This window comes from Pantherophis guttatus, chromosome 2 (genome assembly GCF_059756535.1).
Source record: "Pantherophis guttatus breed Tessera chromosome 2, ASM5975653v1, whole genome shotgun sequence".
NCBI lineage: Eukaryota > Metazoa > Chordata > Lepidosauria > Squamata > Colubridae > Pantherophis > Pantherophis guttatus.
Window position 1 is genome coordinate 222,650,066 of NC_142064.1, and position 23,797 is coordinate 222,673,862.

The 23,797-nt window shown below is 38.8% G+C and overlaps 1 protein-coding gene across 4 annotated transcripts in view; it reads left to right on the plus strand.

Moving 5' to 3' along the window:
- The window catches only part of COL7A1 (collagen type VII alpha 1 chain), a 125,072-nt gene that overhangs the window by 78,897 nt on the left and 22,378 nt on the right, over nt 1-23,797 (plus strand). For 2 of the 4 annotated variants that reach the window (XM_034431483.3, XM_087883725.1), the window contains exons 73-100: nt 130-177; nt 601-636; nt 1,574-1,705; nt 3,360-3,560; nt 4,044-4,079; nt 5,651-5,695; nt 6,575-6,649; nt 7,333-7,377; nt 9,002-9,064; nt 9,262-9,306; nt 10,828-10,863; nt 12,122-12,157; nt 12,756-12,800; nt 13,114-13,146; nt 14,340-14,402; nt 14,487-14,522; nt 14,656-14,736; nt 15,388-15,456; nt 18,027-18,062; nt 19,454-19,495; nt 19,596-19,640; nt 19,772-19,816; nt 20,193-20,228; nt 20,611-20,670; nt 21,785-21,910; nt 22,524-22,595; nt 22,750-22,785; nt 23,278-23,337. In XM_034431483.3, coding sequence (XP_034287374.2) covers nt 130-177; nt 601-636; nt 1,574-1,705; nt 3,360-3,560; nt 4,044-4,079; nt 5,651-5,695; nt 6,575-6,649; nt 7,333-7,377; nt 9,002-9,064; nt 9,262-9,306; nt 10,828-10,863; nt 12,122-12,157; nt 12,756-12,800; nt 13,114-13,146; nt 14,340-14,402; nt 14,487-14,522; nt 14,656-14,736; nt 15,388-15,456; nt 18,027-18,062; nt 19,454-19,495; nt 19,596-19,640; nt 19,772-19,816; nt 20,193-20,228; nt 20,611-20,670; nt 21,785-21,910; nt 22,524-22,595; nt 22,750-22,785; nt 23,278-23,337 — 1,683 coding nt within the window. Of the gene's footprint in view, nt 1-129; nt 178-600; nt 637-1,573; nt 1,706-3,359; nt 3,561-4,043; nt 4,080-5,650; nt 5,696-6,574; nt 6,650-7,332; nt 7,378-9,001; nt 9,065-9,261; nt 9,307-10,827; nt 10,864-11,057; nt 11,094-12,121; nt 12,158-12,755; nt 12,801-13,113; nt 13,147-14,339; nt 14,403-14,486; nt 14,523-14,655; nt 14,737-15,387; nt 15,457-18,026; nt 18,063-19,453; nt 19,496-19,595; nt 19,641-19,771; nt 19,817-20,192; nt 20,229-20,610; nt 20,671-21,784; nt 21,911-22,523; nt 22,596-22,749; nt 22,786-23,277; nt 23,338-23,797 lie in introns of all 4 variants that reach the window. The other 2 variants (XM_034431482.3, XM_034431484.3) reach the window with 1 other exon arrangement.

The window sequence follows — 23,797 nt, forward strand, 5'->3', positions numbered from 1 at the left end:
TTTCTTCTGTCTTTTAACTCTGATTGGATTCTGCTTCTGAAGTGTATATTGTATGGTAAAGTCCAGATGCACACCTTGTCATTTGGACTATTTTCATTCTATTTTTTTTTTATTTTAATTTTCTTTCAGGGGAGAAATGGTGAACCTGGGCCACGAGGCGAACCTGGGACAGCATCAGTGAGTGAGCAAAAGTATTATTTCATCATTTCATTTTGAAAGCCTAGGAAGGAGAATTTACCCTTGTAAAAGTTTATCAATCAATCAATCAATTTTACTACAGTCATAGACCAGTTGTCCCTGTGAAAGTTTTAACTGAGAAGAGTGAACAATTTTATAAGACAGGGAAATTATTGAATAAAATGTTGGAGTATCAGAGCTGTGAAAACTCACTAATCAGGAGTTTTCTTTCTCAAGAAGCAGTTCACATACATGGGCATGACATTAAGTGATCTGTTAAAGTTGGAATGAGTACAAGGAAGGATCCTAGCCTACATCAGGCAACTATCATCTTATTCCAATATGTTTGATGTTTATTTCCAATGGTCTATTTTTGTTTTATTTTATTTTATTGCTCATGGTTCCCCATTTCTGTTTGTCTAGAATGTTGAACGTGCCCTAGAAGCACATGGTATTAAGGTAGGAATTCAGTTTCTATCCTCCATCTTATCTCTGTACTGTACATATCACTGTCCCTTTCTCAGAACTCCTAGCTGGCTCTGTAAGTGAACATCTAGAAAGAGATAAGTGCTTCCAGACTCAGGTCATATATGTATATATTAAAAAGAACTATCTTCTCTGAAACTATCTGAGTCATTAGATGGACCTTGGAGGATCTGTTTGATGTCTCATTACAGATAGACATAAGGATGGTGGATCCAAGAAAGCAAACCTTTTAGCATTAATTTCTAAATTGTGGAACGTTCTGTCTCAGGAAATAGTTTTAATTATTTATTTTTGGTGCTTGTGTGACCACTTGAACAAGTTGCTTTGGAATTCTGATAACCAAAGTAACATAACTTAAAGGTAAAGGTTCCCCTCGCACATATGTGCTAGTCATTCCCGACTCTAGGGGGTGGTGCTCATCTCCGTTTCAAAGCTGAAGAGCCAGCACTGTCTAAAGACATCTCCGTGGTCATGTGGTCGGCATGACTAAATGGCAAAGCTGCACAGAACGCTGTTACTTTCCCACCAAAGGTGGTCCCTATTTTTCTACTTTGCATTTTTTATGTGCTTTCGAACTGCTAGTTTGGCAGAAGCTGGGACAAGTAACAGGAGCTCACCCCGTTATGTGGCATTAGGGATTCAAACTGCTGAACTACCGACCTTTCGATTGACAAGCTCAGCGTCTTAGCCACTGAGCCATCGCATCCGTCTCAACGTAACTTATATACAGTTTAAAGTAAAGCATGGGAGTCTTGTTTATGTCTGAGCCGAATTTCCTAAGTGCCATAATGAAGTTGAATTAGGATGATGCCATCATTCTCTCTCATTTTTAAATAAGTTTAAGGAATATTAGTTTATAAATGTTTGCATTTTAGGCTGTGTTCAGTGATTCTTCTTTGCTTCCTCATAGATTTCCCTGCTCCGAGAGATCACTGGTGCTTATGACGGCAGCTCAGATCAGCTACTGCCTGTCCCTGACCGCCGAAGAGGACTGAAGGGTGAGAGAGGAGATCCAGGAGAAAGAGGGCCACCAGGGAAGGAGGTAAGGCTGAGTTCTTCATACGTAAGTATTAAGTGTATGTTTTGTTGTTCTTTTTAGTCTAGCTGGGGAAAGCTCTTCACACATATACAAACAAACCTCTAAACTCAGTATACATAATATTTTCCTGAATATTGTGTCCTAAACCCAAATACCATGGTGATGATGTAGACCAGGGGTCAGCAACCTGTGGCTCTGGAGCCGCATGTGGCTCTTTCATCCCTTTGCTGCGGCTCCCTGTCGCTGGTCGGCACAACAATTTTGAGAGGAGCTTCCAGTCGGGTGGGGGGGGGGGGAAGCAGGGCTTGCCAGGAGGATATTCTATGGCAAAGGGTGGGTTTTACGGTCAGCTCCACAATTGATAGGGCTTTCAGTTAGGACTGGTAGAGGAAAAAGAATGCCGCACTAGGAGGAGACACTATGGTGAGGGAACCAGATTTCCGGTTGGCTCCAGAATTGAATGGGCAGCTTCCAGTTAGGACCTTTGTGGCTCTTTGAGTGTTTAAGGTTGCCGACCCCTGATGTAGACAAACGGATTCAACATCGATTAATGCTTATATGTTAGTATTCCTATAGTATTATTTAGAAAAAGTTCACTGAAAGTGGGGCAGAGACCTCAGGCAATCAATTCACTACTTTCCTAAATGTCTAAATTCTGTGATAAAAGGCCAGTTTCAAATTGAGGCTCTCAGTTGTGAATTACAATGTTTGAAGAATAAAATATGAAATAGTAAGTTGCAGTACAACAGACCTGGGTGACTTCTGTGAAGTTGAAACTCAGCTTTGCAATTCTATGGAAGGAAGCAAAGGTTTTTCATGGCCCTCACCAGATGGGTGTGCCCGAAAGTTTGCATGGTTTGGGTAAGTTGTAAGACATAGGAAATTCAAACTTTTAGTATTCATTGCATCCCATTGCATCATAGGGTTCTTTACATACTTCCATAACTGAAAAAGAACCCCAAATCTAATCCACCTTTCGTTTCTTAGACTTTAAAGGGTGATAACAATGAGCACATTGAATCACACTTGGAAGCCTCCAGGTGTCCTATTTTGCTCAGTTAAATAAGGTGAAGCATTGGATTGAGATACCTCTAATACCTCCCTCAGAATACCCTTTATGGAGAAGGTTGTTTTGCCTAGGTTACGCTCTGTATTGGAAGGAAGAGCTAAATTGACTGAGACAAGACTGATTTACTATATTTCTAATGCTTAGATGTTAACTGGTCTCTCCACTGAAAATGAATGGCCTTCATCTGCTTCTCATAACGAAGTCTCATTCGTCATCTTCAGGCTGGTGTTTTCGGCTTCATGCTTCTAGGAGTCTGCGATCACACACATTGCTCCTAGAAGCACGAAGCCAAAAACACCAGCCTGAAGATGACGAATGAGACTTCGTCGAAACGTTGCCAAGACACCTCCAACTTTACGCGGGAGAAAACCCGAATAACCAAACACACACACACACACACACACACACACACACACACACACACATATAGTTTGAGCCTTACATATACCAGCTGCTGATTTTGTGGACAATTTTCCAGTATCTGCAATAAAGCAGTCTTTTAAAAAAAAAAGCTATGTCCTTGAATCTCTGCCTAATAAACTTTCTATTCCAGAATCGGCCTAAGTAAAGCCTGACTATCTCTTGTAGGGTCTCATAGGCTTCCCTGGAGAAAGAGGAGCAAAAGGAGATAAAGGAAATGAAGGACCACAAGGACCACCAGGACGTGCCATCGGAGAGCAGGGGCCAAGAGGATCACCTGGGCAGTCAGGGGAGCCTGGGAAACCTGGAATTCCAGGGCTGCCAGGCCGGGCAGGAGAACTTGGAGAAGCAGGGAGGCCTGGAGAGAAAGTAAGCAGAAGTATGAGCCACGACTGAAAAGCTAAACAAAAATCATCAGGAATAGTAAAATAGTCTTGATTTGCTCTTTGTGTGAATGTATGCTTTGATTTTATACATTTTGACGATCTTGGCTTTAGAGGGAAACTAAATGGGATTGTCTATTATAAAACACATCTGAATATTCGTTTATTCATCGCAGAACCTGCATGTATTTATTTATGTCACTATAAAGTTCTGTAACTGACAAATACAAAACAATATACATAATAACAGTAAAACCATTTAAAGTGCCTATAATAGTTCCTCACCACAATGGAGGAAAAAAAATCATACGATAACCTGAAGTTCCCTAGAAAGCTTCATGAATCCCCCTCCCCCCCAAAAAGAACCCACTTTACATTTCTAAGTTTAAACTGAAATTAGAGAGTGTGAGAAGTCATGCGACTATATTGATTGTTTATCTCTTTTTAAAATGTTATTTTCGTATTTCAGGGTGACAGGGGTGAGCAGGGTGCAAAAGGAGAACAGGTGAGTAGGAGAAAAAGTCCTTTTGGAGTAGGGATAAAACACAGCTCTTTGTGACTTGATAGACCTATGTGATTGTTTTGGCAATGGTATAAAATTGGTTTTCTATTGTCTTCTATAATATTTTTAGATTCTCCTATCTAGTGGCTAGTAGGAGATTCTGGAAAATTGAAATACTAGGGATGCTTGTGTGCTCTGTACTTCACTAGATCCTGGGGTTGTACTGACAGGGCCATCTTCTGCCTTCATGGACAATCTATCCATCCCACCCGAAGATATGAATGCCAGGCTGCATAGCAGGTCACCCTGGCTCAGTAGAAAGCCCTTGCCCTATGCAGAAATGACGATTTGAGAGTAAATTATAAGTACTTCTAGGACCTGTCACAGTTACCAGCCTTATAGCCAATTCCAGCAGCTGGAATTAAAGTTCTAGAACTGCATACACATAGCCAGGAGAATACTTATATCAACCCACAAAAGTTCTCCATTTGCTGGAAGCAGTTTTGCATCTTACTCCTTACCCTGTGCTCTTGACTTAGACTGAACTACTGCAGCTCAGAGTTAATACATAGAATATCATTTTCTGTGTTTCATTCCTGAGCCATGCTTCACATTTCCACTTTCATCTTCAGAAGAACTCTATGAGTAAATGGACACACAATGATCTCCTGTCCGTTGCTATCAATACTGGCAACTCCATATGCAAGTGCACGCATGTTGTCTGCCTGGCTCTTTCTGCTGGCAACTTAGTACATACCTTCATTTACTTATTCTTGAACCTTCATCACTGTTTGTTGCATCCCTCATGTTACATGCAGCTAAACCATTAAATGCCATAGTGTTCTCTAATGGTCTCTTTAGATAATGTAAACTTAAATTTTCTTGAAATGGAACAATGTAGAGAACTTTGCAACATTCTATTCCTGCTTTAGATCATGTTGATTCCAGTGTTTCAGATATCATGTTCTAGGTAGAGGCACATCCCTTAAAATATGGTACCAATATTTTTTTTTTAAATTGAGTGAACAATCAGTGGGAAAAGGATTTCCATATGTGTTTGTAGATCTATTATGTGTCTGCTCTGCATTACCCCTCAGTTAGTTTTCACACTGATTCCCACACAGATGTTTATAGTCAGATTTCAAGTAATCATAGTCCTCTACATATGTATGCACACACATACAGTGTGTGTGTGTGTGTGTGTGTGTGTGTGTGTGTGTGTGTGTGTCCAAATCATAAATTGACATTTAGAGCCCTGCTCAAAGCAATGTTTCTTTGAGGAAATTGGAAACTGTGAAACCCCCTTCTACCATTGCTTTTCTAATCTAAAATTCATTGACCTAGAAATCACTTGCCTTGAATCTTTTCACTTGTTTTTTAAGGTGTCTAGATTCTGTTATAGTTTTTTGTAAGTAAACTGCAGTTAGTCTGAAAAATAACTCATGATCTCTGATCTTTTCTCTTTAAAGTCAACATAGAAGGTTTGTAGCTGCAACCCATGGAGAGGCAAAAGAGAAGTGACCTCTAGCAATGCTGCATTTTGTTGATTTTTACCTGGTATTTCTTGTCCACAGGGTAGAGATGGCCCACCAGGACCTCCAGGCCCACCAGGACCCAAGGTCTGTTGGATTTAAAATAACTTGGCTACCAAATTACAAAAGATTAAGAAGTGAATGTTTTGATCTTTAAGAAGAAGACTACATGACCTATTATATTCTCCAATCCTTATATTTTATAATTCTATGGAAGGAAACTGGTGGACATTTGAGGTATATCTGTCTTGAAGAGACCAAGCAACTATGAGACAGCTATTCTTTTGTGTTTCTTTCCCCTGGAAAGAATGGATGGGTTTACGACATCACCATGAATTGAGCTCAGCTTGAAGTATATTTTACTTTATCCTAAGAAGTATTTTCCTAAACTGATAAAATTCATACAAAAATGGCTGTTTTGCAAGCCATTCACTTGTCAAAATGAAACAGAAAAGAGGGGCTCAGTGTGATGCCTCTGTTTATATTTCATGTCATATTGAACACTGCCAATCTAGTATTTAATGGCTATGTCTAGGAATTCTGCCCATTTTAGTTAAGGAGGGCATTTGTGGAATAATCATTCCAAGTTTCATATGACGCTAGTATGAACAATCTTTTTTTTTTATTATCCATAGGATTGAACTGGAATTTGGGTTGTTGCCTAGGAAAATTGATAGATTCATCAAGCACATGGATTTTTCAATATTTATTGTTTAAATATGAACAATCCCAACTTCAGTTACTATATATGTGTATGTGAAAGCCCTTGATATATGATAATCATGCACTTTCTGGGGGAGAGTTGAAATGTCATTAAATCAGAGCAGTTCTATAGCTGTGTTGAGAATGTGACTTTTGTTGATAATATTGTGGTCACAAACGGGAATCTATAGTAGTTTGTATGAGAGAGAGGCAGAGGCTGTCAGACAGACTGATGACAAGACTGACATATTTATGTGCTTTCAGGTAGATTCAGCAATAGAAGGGAGCGTCTCTGGATTTCCTGGGGAACGTGGACCTATAGGACCCAAGGGAAGCAAGGTTAGTGAATGTCCCTCCCCCCTTTGTTATTTTTTTCAATTGAATTATCTTCCTATATAATGTGATTGGGAAGCATCATTTGTTTAGTCTATGGGATTGCAATGGAAGGAATCAACATTTCTGTGATCTTGCAATCATATACTACCTTCTAGTTGCTGTCTTTGTTTTAAAATGTGTATATAAATGGGCAATGGTGGCGGAGTGGTTAAAATGCAGTATTGCAGCCAATTCAGCTCACTTCCAGGAATTTGATCCTGATCAAGGATGACTCAGCCTTCCTTCTGAAAAAAAAATGAGGACTCAGATTGTTGGGGGCAATAGGCTGACTCTTAGAGAGGGCTGTAAAGCACTGTGAAGCAGTATATAAGTCTAAGTGCTATTGCTATATAAACCATATTCACTAATTAACTGCATGACTAGTTTGACCTTAACATTTTATATTTATTGTTGAGAAAAAAGCAGGTGTTGTATTTTTAACAGAGAGATTCTGCTCTCTTCTGTGAGCAGAAGCTCTTTTGGTCGTAAATGGGTTATTAACATAGCGTCCCAGCTACTGAAAGTCTGTTGATGTTTGTTTTGATGATTGTTTTGATAGCAGGACATTTCCCCCATCCTTTTGTTTTAGTAAAACCCTTGTACTTTAAGGCTTGGAGGTAATCATTCCCTTTTTTATTTTTGCACAGGGAAGCCCAGGAGAAGATGGTGTAAAGGGCTCCAGAGGCGATAAGGTCTGAATGTAGTAAGTTTCTCATCTCTGCACTTCTCCAGCTGTCCTTGTGTCTGTTCTGTGCCTCCCTTGCGAGAGGAAACTCTTCTTTCCTGCAAGTGTTTGACTTGATCTTGCTTTAATATTATTTTGTCTCTTTCATTGTCTTAATGAATAATTCAGCAGCCCCAAGGGGTCTTTTATTCACAAAGGTGAATAAAAAACACATCTGCTGTGGCTCAGAAGTTCAGCCTATTTGAAACCCAAATAGCTTGCTTCCACCAGGTTTCAGCCAGGGTGTTATGGGGCAGGTATGGCAAGGCTGGTGCAACTTGTCCCTTTCTCTCTTTCTTCTCCATATGGCCTGTTCACCAAGCCACCTAACCAATCTTCCCAGTGCTTTCCTTCCCCTGTTCCCAGTTAACAATTGCTACGTATCACTGCCCTTGAATGAATTGTGCTATATCTGACTAACCTGCCTAACCTCTCCACTATCTCATGCAATGATTTGCACAGCTGTCATTTTTCACCATCAGAGCAATGGTGCAGTGAGTAAGAGTGAGATAGCTTTGTCCACCAAGATTACTTATCTCCTTTGATTGTATTGCCATTTCTATTAGTGACCATGAATTTTCTGCAAGAATCTTTTGCCATTGGTTTACATTATGCTTTCTTTTGAAGCTGAAGCTGAAAATGTTGTGGGGTTTTTTCGTCTGTTTGTTTATAATTACAGACCAATTTTCTGTAATCGGACTAGAAACTATGTATTGGCTCCATTTCTGTCTGAAACATTTAAAATGCTATGAAATGGTTATGTCAAGATATTGACGAAGAAGTCAAGGAAGAGTTAGGTAATCTTTTTGTGGCAAAACCCACAGGGTTTCATAAATAAATAATCACATCATGGAAGCGGTCTCCTTTTATTATTATTTTTTAAATTATACTGGGTTTTTATTTTATTCTTTGTGCTATTTTGCATTTAAGAAACACTAAGGAAGAAATTATAGTTAAGGATAATACACTAATAGAAATTCCTTGAACCTAATATGTAGTTAAAAGCATCAAATCCATTGCCTTCAATAAAACCTAGGACTCTTATCTTTTTCAGAATTGCTTCCAAGGAGTACACAGGAGATCTCAGCCTTTCAGTTGCCTTTGTAGAAGGCAAAGGAGAAAGGCAGAGCTCTCCTTGGCTTGGCAGGCTTTCTACTTTTGGTTGATCAGAGCCAGGGGTGTCAAATATACAGGCATCACCAAAAAGAGGACAAAAAGCAACACAAATTTCCGTAGAAAATTATTAAGCTTATGCATAAATGCAAAGTTACAAATAATTACTAGTTGAAATAGAAATATATTTCAACAGAACAGGAACATCTAGAGCAGGGGGGTGAAACTGGCGGCTTGCGTGCCAGATGCGTCATGTGCAGCCCACACCCACCCCAGGTCCGCAAAGGGGGAAAATTTGTGAAATGTCATGTGACAGCAACATGATGCGGCAAGTTTGACACCCATGATTTGAGCTAACCAGTAGAAATTAAACTAGGCATTGTAGTGCAATCAGTGATCCTGGTTTGTATGATATGGGGAGCTGACACCATAAAGTTGCCAATTTTCCTTTTGTGATGTCATGCCATCTTGGGTTGCAGGGTGAAGATGGTCAAAAAGGGGAGAGAGGTGAAGCTGGTGAAAAGGGCAGGGATGGCACTCCAGTGAGTATCAATGATGCATCATTGTCAAAATGATGACAGCTGTTGAAACAAAGCAATTCTGACGTAAACATTTATTCTGTTTTTTAACAATGAACGTCTTACTTTCAGAATGGGCCCGTTCCATTATCATGTATAGTTATTATTGCATTATACCACTTTGGCTTTGTTATCTGCTACTTATTCTCCATCTTCTACAGGGACTTCCAGGAGAGAGAGGCCTTCCTGGGTCAGAAGGGAAAGCGGTAAGTAAAAGGTTCAGCCTTGGCAGAGAAAACCCTATGGTACAGGGGAAAAAAGAGAGGCAGAAGAAGACAGCAAAAGAAAAGGAGTATTGTTGGAATTCTATATGAGATAATGTGACAGGGAGTTCAGTGAAACCCACAAGTCCCAAAGAAAAGGTATGCTTCCTATATCCCACAAGACGACAGTATTTAATGGAGGGGACCTGCTGAAAGGTAGGGCAGGAAGGTGGGCAGAAACAACTGGAGACAACTTGTCTCTCCATGAAGAACATTCTGTTTATTAGAACTACAATGTCTTAGTAGCACTGAGAAACCAGGATACATTTTCTTTATGAACCACGTTTGAAACTAGTTTTCGCGTGTTTCATTAATAATAATTAGTTTTAAGTGTAAATCATTTCTAGATCTCTTCTTGCTAAACTCTTGTATAATTGGATCTGATGTATTGTTTGCTTTCCAGTGCCTTGGTAGACCATATTCAGCTTAGAAGGCCTCATTAGAAGGGTTTTGCTTACTCTTTGTCACTTATAATTATGGTTGTTTCTTACATATGTCCAGTACACCTATAAACAGACGTGAGTTATTGTTCAAAATCTATAGAAATATTCAAGCATCTGAACAAGAGATATAAATATATTGGAATCAATCAACTATTCTGTGATGACATTTTGTTTCTTTTGTTTGATTGTTTTTAAGCCAGTTTGGTCAAGTGGTTAAGGTACCAGATTAAGGTATCAGGAGGCCAAAAAGCCAGGACCTCAAGTCCCACTTTAGCTATGAACACTAGCCTGGTGATTTTGGGCCAGTCATTCTCTCAACCCAACCCACATCACAAGATTGTTGTGGTGGGAAAAAAATAGTAGGAGGAATTTGCGTTGGATATGTTCACCACCTTGAGTTATTTTTAAAGATAATAAAGGCATGATATAGATGGATGCATGGATGGATGGATAGATTAAATTAGATAAGATTAAATTAAATTAAACTATTTAATTTAAATTAAACTAAACTAAATTAAATTAAAGACTTAAATTATAGAATGAAAATGTTATCATAACATTGGAGTTTATGAATTTGTTTTAGGTATCAGAATCGGCTTAAAATCCTTCCATTCAAGAACCACTTTTGGTTACCCCGAGTTTCCATCATTTCAGAGAGAAACAGTGGCGGGGGGGTAGTATAATGAATGGCAGTTATTAAACAGATAAAAATTGGACAATTCTGCAGAACTTGTGCAGAACATTCAAATATCTGCAGTCGGCTCAGTTGCCAACAGGTGTGCATGTTGCTCTGAAGTACCTTATTGTACTATTGTTGGTGCCTCCACATTGTAAACATGCATTTTTCTGGGGTCCCATTGCTAACGTACACAGCTTCCTCCAGGAGATGCTAGTGGATGCAGCAACGAGAAGGCCCTCCCTAAGAAAGTTCTTTCAGATGACAACAGTCCATCATGCTTCCTTGTGGTTGTATTTTATATAGCTGGTTCATGTGTCTGTATATGTTCTTGCCTCCATCTAGGGCTTACAGGGTATTAGAGGGCCCCCCGGCCCAGCTGTAAGTAACTTTTATACCTAAGCTGCAGCAGCCCTGAGTCTTTGACTGTGGTTGGCTTTCTCTGCCCGCTCGCTTTCTTTTTAGCGCAGAATGAACTGCTCTGCCTTGCCGTTTTGTGAGGCCATCCAAAGCTTGCTTCAGAGATTGCTCTGGGTCTCACTAACTCTTTGGGTCTTTGCCTTGGATCTTTGCAGGGCTTGCCAGGTTTCCCTGGAGTTCTGGGCAGACCGGTAGGTGCTCCTTTCCCCTTTCCCTCTCCTGTATCTCACCCACATCCTACCTTGCATGTAGCACAATGCGTCTTCTTACTAATCACAGGGGTGGGAGGATGAGGTTGCATTGCAGGGCTAATTAGCATGGTCAGCTTTGCTAAAGGAAGAGAGAGACCTTGGCATGGTGACCAAACCTGAGTTCAACAGAGGGACTCAAAGGAAACCACTTAAGTTCTTTTTTCATTTGTCGAATGCAAGATGTAATAATGAAGCTCTTGTAATATTTTTAAATCACTTTGTGAAAGGAATGAATGTATAGTATCAATAGTAATAAAATATTATGAATTACACACCAGTGTTTAATAATAGCAATAATGCAGCATAATATATGTGTGTATGTGTACATTTATTTCACAATATTTTAGTATTTGTATATTATTTTTAGAATTTAAAATTGAAGGATTATAGAGCGAGGAAATGGCAGTCAAGTATTGCCCCAATGTTTCAACTAGCTGTCTCCATCATCCTATTATATCCAGAAAACTGACATTTGGATAGTACAGCTCTGCAAAAGTATTGCTGTCATGTATGCAAATCATTGTGACATATCTGTATGTACCATAATTTCCCACGCTATATTCTGTCTATATAGAAAAAGATAGATGTCACAGCAAAAATGAGTTGATAAAAATGACTCTGAACTTGCTCTTAATGGGGAGTTCACCAGAACAAGACATAAGGAGGCTCAAATAATTAATTACTCCAGACCTGTTACCAGCTGATACTATCAACTGATATTATTAGATTGTAACAATTAGACTTTAATAGTCAGTACTATTTAAAATTCTAGAATAAGCAACATTTGGTTTTTCAGTGATCCGGATTTTTATGGAATGGGTAAAGATCTCATTTGAAGTCAAGCATTTTGACAAATCTATTTTATGGTCCTTCAGTTCTAAAAAAAAGAAAGAAAAAAAGAAAGAAAGCTACCTCAGATGTGTATCAGTACCACATCTACCACTGAGAATGTCTTTTCATTTCAACAGGGAAATTCAGGGGATCCTGGATCACCAGGCCCTCCTGTAAGTAAACCTGGTTCTTTTCTTTAAAAATATTACACCACAGTATCCATCTCGTTGAGTAGATATAAGAAAGTTTATAGAAAAATTTGGATCTCCCAGTATATTGGATACTCTTATAAGACTTTGGAATAGGCTCTTAATAGCAGATAGCAAACCCAGTTGGTCAAGGACAGAATGGCATGCATTTTATGGATGATTTCTAATTAAGTTGTCTTTGCAATTCTACGCCAGTCTTGTCATTTTCTCAGAATTGTTGGGCTAATTTATCAATGCAGAAGCGATGGATAAAAGTTGTCTTCTTATCACTAAAGATTCATTGAATTCAGAACATGGATTATTTTGGTTTAAGGTTTGTTAGTAAATGAGGTTTTGAGGTTTTGTTCAGGTCAGTAAATAGGCAGTTTTGATTGAAGTTCATTTATATAGAAATGTATATACCTTAGGGTGGTGGGACTTTTTTTTATAAAAGCAACCTTATCTTCAGAAAATGCCAATAATACAGTAAAGACAAGTTAGCATGCCTTATACAATATTTGAGTTAACTCAGTCATACTTGTGCTTTGACTACTGGAAATAATTGTCTTTTGTTTTCCTTCAGGGTCCTATCGGCCCACCTGGCACTCAAGGCATACCTGGAATAAAGGTATGTGACCTGATTTGATTGCTGGCTAGGGAATTCTGGAAGTTGAAGTCCACAAGTCTTAAAGTTGCCAAGATTGGACACCCTTGCTCTAAAGCTTGTGGAATCTTTCTTCAAACTGTAGCTGTAACTGTAGCTTTCTTCAAACTGTCTTTTCAGTAGCACTGAAAAGACAGCATGCCTCTCAGAATTTCTAATGTTATGCTATGTGATTTACCTACATTATCTTCTGTAGAAATTGAGACATTCGAAACTCAGTTTTCTCTCAAACACGAGTAATAATGTGAAAGTTTCAGTTTTTATTTGTTATTTACAGGGAGATGTAGGAGAACCTGGGTCCAGCACACGAGTAAGTAGCTTTTTAGGTTTCCTAAACTCAAAAATGTTGTGGCCTACAGCTATTTCAAGGATTTGTTCATTGTCAAAAAATGACAGATAGTCCTCAATTTAGGACCACAATTAGGACAGGAACTTCAGCAATTAAGCAAAGCAGTTGTTGAGTGAGACATTACATGATTGCTTCACTCAACAAGCACTCCCAATTGCACTCATTAAGTGATCTTGCGGGTCATTCAGTGTTAAGGACTCTCCAGTGCCTCAGAAGAGGTGGGGAAGCCCCTGTGGGTCTCCACTCAAGAGCTGAAAAGCCTCCCTGCTGAAATCCAAGCAGGATTTTCAACCTGGAGCCTCAAATACACTTGCACACAGCCTGTACTGGGTCTTCCCAGACCTCCTCCATCCCCTGAGGCATCCCGTGCTCTTTTCCTTACTGTGCTTTTTCTGTGATCAGGAGCTGAAAATCCTCCCTGCTGAAATCCAAGGAAGATTTTCAGCCTCTAAGCAAAGAGAGACTTGCGTGCAGTCTGCACTAGGCATCCCTGGGCCTCTCCTACCTGCCTGAAGCACTCTATGCTTCTTAGCACTGCCTCTCCACTTTCTGCTTGAATTTTGGCTTCCTCCCATCTCTAGGGGCTGGCTGAAAGAGCTGCCTGCCGAAGGAGTTCAGTTCCTTCATGTATGGAAGGAAACTCTAGCAGGCTGCATGAACTTCAGTATTTGAGCCCCATTTCTGCACTCCATCAATGTGTTTAGCTCCCTTGCCAAGCAGCTCTCTTGGCCAATCCCAAGAAATGAGACAGGGTCTCTCAACAGACAACAGAAGCTTGCAACCCTTTCCTGCCCCATTGACTGGCAGGGAAACTGGCAGAGAAGAATGCAAATGGTGTCACATGATTGTGAGGCACTTGGTAACCAGTTGAACAGATTACCAAGCACCCAGCTCGTGATCAGCTGAGCAGAGGTGTGATTTTGCAACATTTTTTGATGGTCAGCACCCTTTCTGAGCCATTATATTATTGGACCATCATTACACAAATGATCGTAAGTCTAGGAGTACCTGCATAGATGCATTTTGTGAATTTCCCTTCTAAAAATTGATATTTCCAAGGTCTGGGAAAGGGTCAGGATGGGAAAGTCATGCAATAAATCTGATTGGATGCCTGTTGATAACTTTGATCAAAGTGGGTTTTTTTTCCCTTGTAGGGTATGCCAGGCCCTCCAGGAAATGTGGGATTCCCAGGACCAACAGGATCTTCTGGGCCTGTGGTAGGTTGCAAATATCCTGCTTTAGTTTGAGAGAAGTATTAAATTCCTGAACTGATCCATGCTTCTTCTTGGGCTGCTTTTTAGGGTCCACAGGGCCCGCCAGGGTTACCAGGACAAGTGGTAAGTTGCTTCTGCTCCTTCTTCTTGCTTGTTCAGTTTTCCATGGGTCATCATTTCATACTCTGTATCAAATTACTGTTTCTTCTTAATGAATCAGGCTTTAATGTTCCTATGAACTGTAACTATTCACTAGGGTGAGCCAGGGAAACCAGGTGTACCAGGAAGAGATGGAGTGTCTGGAAAAGAAGGGGAGTCTGGACTGCCCGGGAAAATGGTATGTTGCCATGTGAAACTGCATAATTCTTCTCCATGCATTTAAGCAGTTTGGAAGCTATCCAATTCCATTAGATTAGAGTGGCTTTCAGAGTTAAAAGGTAATAAAATATTGAAGCGGGCAGTGAAAAATACAAACCATGCCTATCTGAAAAAAAGACAATTCCTCACACAAATAAAATTATACAGGAGCACACCCATTCTTATCCAAGTCCTGGGAAAAGAACTAGGTTTTCAGAGATCTCTTTAACATCAGCAGGTTGGAAACACACAAATCTCGGGAGTGGGGATGCTATTCCAAAGAGCAGGCATCCAACAGAGAAGACAGAGTTCCTGGGTGCCAATATATTACATTATCTAAGGGAGCAAGACTATATTGACTCTGCCTGTTAGGCAGAAAACATTAGACATAAGCAGTCTTGCAACTTCACTTTTAAAACATGAGCGACACTAAAGATGATCTCATATCTCACCCAGGGTCATGGGATAGAGAAAAGGGTAGCATTTAATAAATGAATCTGAATATAATGGGACATGTCTCTAAACAAACATGCATAGAATTGCATCGCCAGTGTGGGATGCAGCAGCCTAGCGTAATCTGTGCTTCTGTCCTCCTAAAGAAAAAAAAATGTTTTTGTTAATTGCTTTGTAGGGTATTCCAGGGCCTTCAGGACCTGCTGGTCCTAAAGGGGAGCCTGGAGATGCTGGGTCCCCAGGACAGGTGAGAGGCAACCTTTCTTTTCTTTATTCTTGATAGCTTACATGTTTTCTTTATGCTCTCTTCTCTGTTTAGTAAGTTTTAAAAAATACATTTTTGCTTTTAAGTTTTAAGTGATTTAAAAAACCCGATGGCCTGTCAAAACAAAACAGGTGGTCCTCTATTTATGACCATAATTGAACCCAAAATTTCTGCTGCTGAGCAAGGCAGCTGTTAAGTGAATATTGCCCTATTTTTGCCATATTTGTTAAGTGAATCATTACAGTTAAGTGAATCATGTGGTCATTAAGTGAATCAAGCTTCCACTATTGACTTTGCTTGTCAGAAGCTGTCTAGAAAGGTTACAAATGGTGATCATGTGACCCTAGAACAGGGGTGAGCAAATGTGGCCCTTTTACAACCTGTGGACTTCAACTCCCAGAATTCCTGAGACAGCCAAGCTGTCAAGCTGTCTCAGGAATTCTGGGAGTTGAAGTCCACAGGTTGTAAAAGGGCCACATTTGCCCACCCCTGCCCTAGAACATTGCAGCCATCATAAACAACATACTAGTTTCCAAGTGCTCAAACTTGATTACGTGACCATGGAGATGCTGCAATGATTGTGTGGAAACCAGTCATAAGTCACTTTTTTCAGTGACGTTGTAATGTCAAATAGTCACTAAATGAATGGTTGTAAGTTAAGGACTACCTGTAATTAAAGTTTGTTTTTCAAACCAAACTTGTTTTAATAGCTCTACAATAATAGAAAAGCTGTTCTATAATAGACCAAAGCCTGTCAATTTTAATATTCTGTTTCAACATGGCTTGGCCAGTTAAATCCTTGTAGGACATTTCCAGCAGGAGATAAATACAATAATACCCTCCTACTCCTGTTTCCCAATAGTGGCTACTGAGAAGGAATATGACAGTCTTGGCTAATAGAGGTGACATAAATATCACAATAGCTGTTATCCTCCATATTTATATTTTTATTAGTTGTCTCCTAAGACAAATTTCATAAGCATCATGCACTTGAAGAACTGATTTTTTGCAATAGTTGAGTTACATCATAATCTAATCAAAGTCATCAATCAGTATATATCTTTGTTCCTCTTAATCTTTTCTTTTGGTATGCACTATATATGTAATTATGTCAAACAATACAGGCCTCTTAAACATTTTTTAATATTAGCTGTGTGCTACTTTGATTAATCCTAAAATATGTTATTTAGCAATTGTAATAGCACTTAAACTTCTATTCCACTTCACAGTGCTTTATAGCCCTCTCTAAGAGGTTTACATATTGGTCAGCATATTGGCCCCCAACAATTTGGGTCCTCATTTTACCAACCTCAAAAAGATGGAAGGCTAAATCAACCTTGCCTAATGTCCATTTAGCATGGACATTATAAAACTACCTTTATTTTAAGGCTCAGGAGGAAAGAATATATAGTGTGTGGAAACTGACAGCACATTATCAAAACAAATCTCTGAAACAATCATGAGATTCTTCATTTTTCAGGAGGTTATATAAACTAAGAAGGTACTGGATAATGTTCCAAGTTTTCCACATTGACAAAATATGTTTTTTCAGTAAATAAATAACCTGGAAGCCTTCTTTAATGGTGAATGTTGAAATTTATTTAGGGCTAAATATGATGCAAATACCGTGTTTCCCCGAAAATAAGACCCTATCTTATATTTTTTTGAACCTAATTGCCATGCGCTCAAAAGCCCGATTGGGCTTATTATCAGGGGATGTCTTATTTTGGGGGAAACGGTAGTTTTTAGAATGGAAGAGATATTTGTTTCTTTATTTCCAGTGATTGGCATTCTTTAGGAGAGATTATAGAACCATTACATTTTGTGAACAACTATATGGAATGTATATTTTTTTAACAGTAACATTGTCATCCTTTGTTTTTTGGACCATTGTTTGAAGTATGGAATGTCAGCTTTGGAAGCCATATTAGGCCGGAAGCTTCCATGCTGCCACCTTCTCGTGTGTGAGAAAGTAGGAGGGGGGATTTAGTAGAGAGGTTGTCTGTAGACATAATAGCATTCTTCCTGTCGGTCAAGGTCAGGCCGATCCTGCATCTGGAGAAGGAGTGGTCAGGGGCGTTGATTGGAGCATGTGATTGACTGGGGAGAAAGGGGATAGTTTTGGGAACTTTGACTTACTGAAGGAAAACCCGGGCTTTTCAGATTCGGGTTTTCCCATATGTGCCAGTTTACCTATTCTAGTAAAGAGAACTTTGGAAAAATGCTTGCTTCTGCGTCTTTACTTGGAGTTGGGGTTTTTCTGGAATGCTGACAGAAAACATGATAGGATCTTAGGATTTCTTTTTCATTATTATATTGCTATTTCTTTCCTTATTAACATAATGATAAGATTTAAAGGACAGTACTTATTAATTGCAAAAAAAAGTAGAAAAAGTATTTCATCCTTCATTTTCTATTGTCTTAAACTATTTAGCTTTTCTTAGCTATATATCTAATTTCTGCATGCATTTTTTAGAATAAAACTTTATAACAAATGTTTTGATATCATTTGTTCCTGTTAATCTTTCTTCTTATTCTGATGATTATTATAGACTATAGTAGGGCCTCCTGGAGTGAAAGGTGAAAAGGTAAGCTAAAAATCCACATAAATAAATAAATACAGAAAATGAATATAATATTATTCAGGGCAAAAAAATCAATTAAATATTCATTAGTTGCTTCAAAATTTCCAGATTTTGGCTCACAACATCCTGCAAAAATTAGTTCTTAATATTTATAGTAATATTGTTAAAGATTATAATTACAATAGTACAAACTGAAAAAAGATAGAAGAATATAAAAGAAGAGAAAGTGCAGAAAAGAAAGAAAAGAAAAAAACAATACATTGGAGAAAAAGAAAAGAAATATATAAAGAAGTGATTTCTCACTTTCATCACAAGTATAAACAATTTCAGTAACTTATCACCTCTTAAAATATAACAAATACTGTATTCTTTTCTTCCCATTTCCCATCTGTTATCTATAAACAACTTCATAAAGCCACATCATTTCAGTTCTTATGTCAGGAAAAATCCAGCAAGGCTTAACAAAGATAACAACATATCTATTTTAATCTTGATCAAATAAATCAGTGTCCGCTCCACTTTTCAAAGCTATCTCCATTCTGCCATTTCTTCCTCCAGAAACCCCAAATAGTAGCCCTTGAATGAAAATTTGATTTTACAATGTAAGAAAATTGTGCTAGTGTATCTTAGTGTAGTGTAACCCAACAGCACAGACACAGACTTCAGAGGAGAATTAGAACTGCAGAAAAAACAATTTCTACCAGCCTGCCTTCCATTGAGGACCTGTATTCTGCACGAGTCAGAAAGAGGGCTGTGAAAATATTTAGAGACCCCTCACATCCTGGACATAAACTGTTTCAACTCCTACCCTCAAAACGATTGTATAGAGCACTGTACACCAGAACAACTAGACAGAAGAACAGTTTTTTCCCGAATGCCATCACTCTGCTAAACAAATAACACTCCTCGATTCTGTCAAACTATTTACTAAGTCTGCACTACTATTAATCTTCTCATGGTTCCCACCACCCATCTCCTTCCACTTATGACTGTATCACTGTAATTTTGTTACTTGTATCCTTACGATTTATATTGATATTGTTTCCTGATTGCTTATTTGTACCCTATGACTATCATTAAGTGTTGTACCTTATGATTCTTGATGAACGTATCTTTTCTTTTATGTACACTGAGAGCATATGCACCAAGACAGATTCCTTGTGTATGTCCAATCACACTTGGCCAATAAAAAATTCTATTCTATTCTATTATGTGAGACAATAGCTTGCTTTTGGCAGGTTTCCCTAGAAACAACTTATATTCTATGAACATCTGGCAAATAACTGAATTCTGTTAAATAAAATGGTGGGTTTTGTACACTTTCTAGAAAAGCAAGATTAAGCCCATTTAAGGTCATTAGTATATTGATAAATTATCTTCATGGTCTGTTTTAGGGTGAACCAGGTGATTTTGATGAGGAACTTCTGGAGAAGCTAGTAAGTTGGCTTTTTGTATTCTTTTCCATGCTTATTTCCTCCCATTTCCATGCAACTGGTTCCCAGGGCAAGTATTGAGATTGGTCTTTCTTCTTTGCAGGGTCTCAAGGGTGATCGAGGCATACCAGGTCCTCGTGGAGAGAAAGTAAGAAAACAGTTTTCCAGACAGGACCCTAAATTCTCATTTTCCAGCATCTGTTAGCTTCACAGAAATATTTGTCTTTAATTCATTCTCAGTGTTGACCTATCTAGATGATTTCTGTATTTTTATAATAGGGTAATCTTGGAAGTTCGGGGATACCTGGAGATCCTGGAGAAGATGTAAGTAATTTGGAATATACAATATAATAATTGTTTGATTACCGAATCTACAATGACTTAGTAGAAATGTAATACCCCAAGTGGGTTTTGATCAGCTGAAAAGACTCAGTTGTGAAGAGTCATGATCTAAAAATGAATAATCATTTTTAAAGGAGGATGTCCTAATTTGGTCAAATACACTAAAATATGCCTAATATTAAATCCCTGCCTCAAGAGGACGTTCACTGTTGTTTTTTAAATTTCAAAATAGAAGCTAGACTGCAATATACTGAGACAACATATTCCCAACACTAAGACTTCATGTGCCTTCTTCTATCTTTACATTAATATCAACCATGGAAACAATAATCTATGATATGTTTCTGAATTTTAATAGGGAGCCAAAGGATCACCTGGGATCAAAGGAGAAAAGGTATATGGTGATTCTCATATATTTTGTTCCTGATTCTATAGAAGATGAGTTTTTTAAGAAGATTAAATAATACACAATATATTAGAGTGTATGTTTTAGTCATTAATTCCAGCATAGCATTCTGAGAAATTCTCAAATCATATCATTCAAAGTATTTATTTGTGGGTAGGAGATCACAGCATAGAGAAGAATGCCTATAAAAGAGCACTGAGGAATCACTGGGTTTGTTCAGAAGTATGTCATGAACCTGTTGTGTTTTAGGAAGAATTATGGGAGTTCTCGGGGAGTGCAGTCTGTGAGAAATGTTCCACCACTATGCTATATTCACATAAATTACATAGCTATGCATTACATTATTTTTTTCTTTCACTGTAACATTTAGGGTTCAGTTGGAATTGGCATCCAGGGACCTCCTGGACAGGATGGACCTCAAGGCTTAAAGGTAATTTCTTTTTCTGTGCTACTGTTCCAAAATAACTTCTAACTTCTCATTTCATGATACACTTCTAAGGTCGCCTCACTTCTAACTTTTTCAGTACTGTTGTTGGTGGACAGTTCCTGCCAAATTAAACTGGTGATTCTATGCCAGTGATGGCGAACTTCTCGGCACTGAGTGCCGAAAAGGTCGCACGGAAACTTCATGCACGTACATGCACGTACACATGCGCTTGTTGGGGCTGCGCTTTGGAAAAGCTGAACTTCCGAGTTCTAGCGCACATGCATATCCGACGATCAGCTGGCCAGCACGCATGTGTAGGCTGGTTTTCGGCACTGCCACATGCGCAAAGAGATCACGCTCTGGAAAAGCCGAACTTCTGAGTTCTGGCACGCATGCATACTCAACAATCAGCTGGCTGGCGCGCATGCGTACACCGGTTTTCGACACTGCCACGCGCAAAGGACACTGATTGTTGCAGGCGCATGTGTGCCAGAAATCCAGAGGACAAACACGCAAGGCTATGCATGCCGGCCGACCGACATGGCTTCGCATGCCACTTTGGGCACGTGTGCCTAGGTTTGCCATCACAGTTCTATACAGTAGGACAGTGTTTCTCAACCTTTTCTTCACCACGGACCTCCTTTAAATATCTTTTGTGGCCACGGACCATGACCATGGACCACCAAGACTTAACTCAAGATTTAAATCATAACTTTTCTTCAAGCCTTCACAGACCCCCTGTGATGACATTGCGGACCCCCAGGGGTCCACGGACCACAGGTTGAGAACCACTGCAGTAAGAGAATCCTGAGAGTAAATTCTTAAAACAAAAAACAATAGATTGGAGATTTAATTTCTCAGATTAACCTTTAAAAGTTAGAATTTCTTGTTTCATTTTTGCATTCTATGTATATATCATTCTTCACTTAGAGTTTTGGCCAAGTCAAGAAACATTTTAAAGTCACTGAATAAAATTTGAAAATGCTCAAAATGGGGAAGTATATCCATACATTTGTAATTCTTTCTTCTCAAATAATTGAGGAACAACAAAAAAAAGAACGAAGTGCTGCTTCTTAACTTACCTATTAACTTGCCTATTCCAATGCTTTATTTTCAGGGAGATCCTGGTTTACCTGGCCCACCAGGCCCACCAGGTTCACCAGGTGCAGTTGGAACTCCTGGACAGCCTGGTCTGAGAGGAGAAAATGGAATGACTGGCCAACCTGGACCTCCAGGAGAGAGGGTAAGGCTGATAATTGCTGTTGTCATCCAATCCCTTAGCCTGGTGTGTTCTCTGAATAAATGAACAACAACCGCTAGAACCCACATTGAATTACTATTCCATCACTGATCACTCCCCCTTTTTATGACCCTTTATATTACCCTCTTCTTCTGGATTTCTCCATAATGGCGAGTAGTCTTCAGATTTGTTCTTTGTCTGAGCACTCATCCTATCTCTAAAGACAAATGTCACATTATTTAAAACTGATTCACTGGGTTTTACGCAGATGGGAAATCCTGGGTCCTTGGGGTAAATGCTGAACTCCAATTAAATGTTTCCTCCGATCTTCATCCCCATCTTGACCTCAATTTTAAATTTGAAGAAACCTTGTATAACTGATAGAAAGAGAATGCCTGATGTAAATGATTTTTTTCCATAATGTACCTTCATATTGAAGATGGTATGGTGTACCAGTATACCAGTATGGTGATCCATACTGGTATGGACCACCAGTGTGTCACTCTACTTATACAACTGGAATGCAGACTCCAGTAGATTTCATTAGGAGTACCATGAACAAGCCTTTTCCTGTCAGGACTTAAGCCTTTGAGTTGACAGATATTTTCCTTATTAGGGTTTGATTGGCTTCCCAGGGAGAGATGGTACTGCAGGGTCACCAGGACCTCCAGGACCTCCAGGGTCACCAGTAAGTAACGAGGTGGTTGGAAAGTGGTTTAATGAGGACTGTATGTACAGTCTGAATCAGATCCTCTGTGTTGCATTGCTATATATACATGTTCTTTGCTGTCTAAAATATTAATCTATTTTTTTTTTATTCTCTCATGATCGCTTTATTGTAGGGTACTTCAGGCACTCCAGGAGTAAAGGGTGACAAGGTAATCACATTTGTTTCTCCAAGATAGCTTATTCTAATTTTTGCTCATTCTACAATCAATCATTTCTTGCATTCACTATTAATAAATGGAGTTTTAACCCTCAAAATATAAAGAGATTAAAGGAATTATAAGGAACCTCTACTATATAGTATAACTATTATTTCTAGAGGGCTATATCTCCTTTCCTTTTCTTTTCCTTTTCCTTTTCCTTTTCCTTTCCTTTCCTTTCCTCATTCAATTTTGATAAAGCTTATGTGTCTAAAAATTATTCAAGAAAGATGCTGAAAATATTTAAGAGATTAACAGAGTTGGAAGGGACCTTATAGGTCATCTAGTCCAACCCCCCACTCAAGCAGGAGACCCTATACCATTTCTGACAAATGGCAGTCCAATCTTTTCTTGAAAGTCTCAAGTGATGAAGCTCCCACAACTTCCGAAGGCAAGCAACAGGATCTACTGATAGGCTTTCCTTTGTCATATTATGCTTTTTAGGGGGACATAGGTATTGGACAACCAGGACCTAGAGGAGAACGAGGAGATCCTGGAACTCGGGTAGGTATTTTACACTGACTCTGGAACTATCTTAACATCATTATCTAGACATAGTGACACTGCAAGGTATGGGTGTGTAAAATATTTTGCTTTGAATTGTTTGAATGCAAAACTTCATAAAACTCCTCATTTCAAAATTAAATTTATTCGAGTGCAAGATAGCCTTTTTTCTTTTTTCTTTTTTTTTTGAGATGGAGATGGAGTATTCCAAAGTTCACACAGTTTTCAGCTCTGAAAATTACTTAAGTTTTCGAAGGCAATCAGTTTCTCACTCAAAAGAACTGTTTCAAACTAGAAGAGAAACTTTGACAAATCAAAGCCCGAAGGTTTGAAACATGATGTGTTGCATACTCTTATGCTGGAATTCTAGTCATATTTGACCAACAACAAAAGAGGAGTGCACAGAACTAACTGCTAGATTTTGCATGGTCCGAAGCAGAATATATTTAGCCGTACTGTA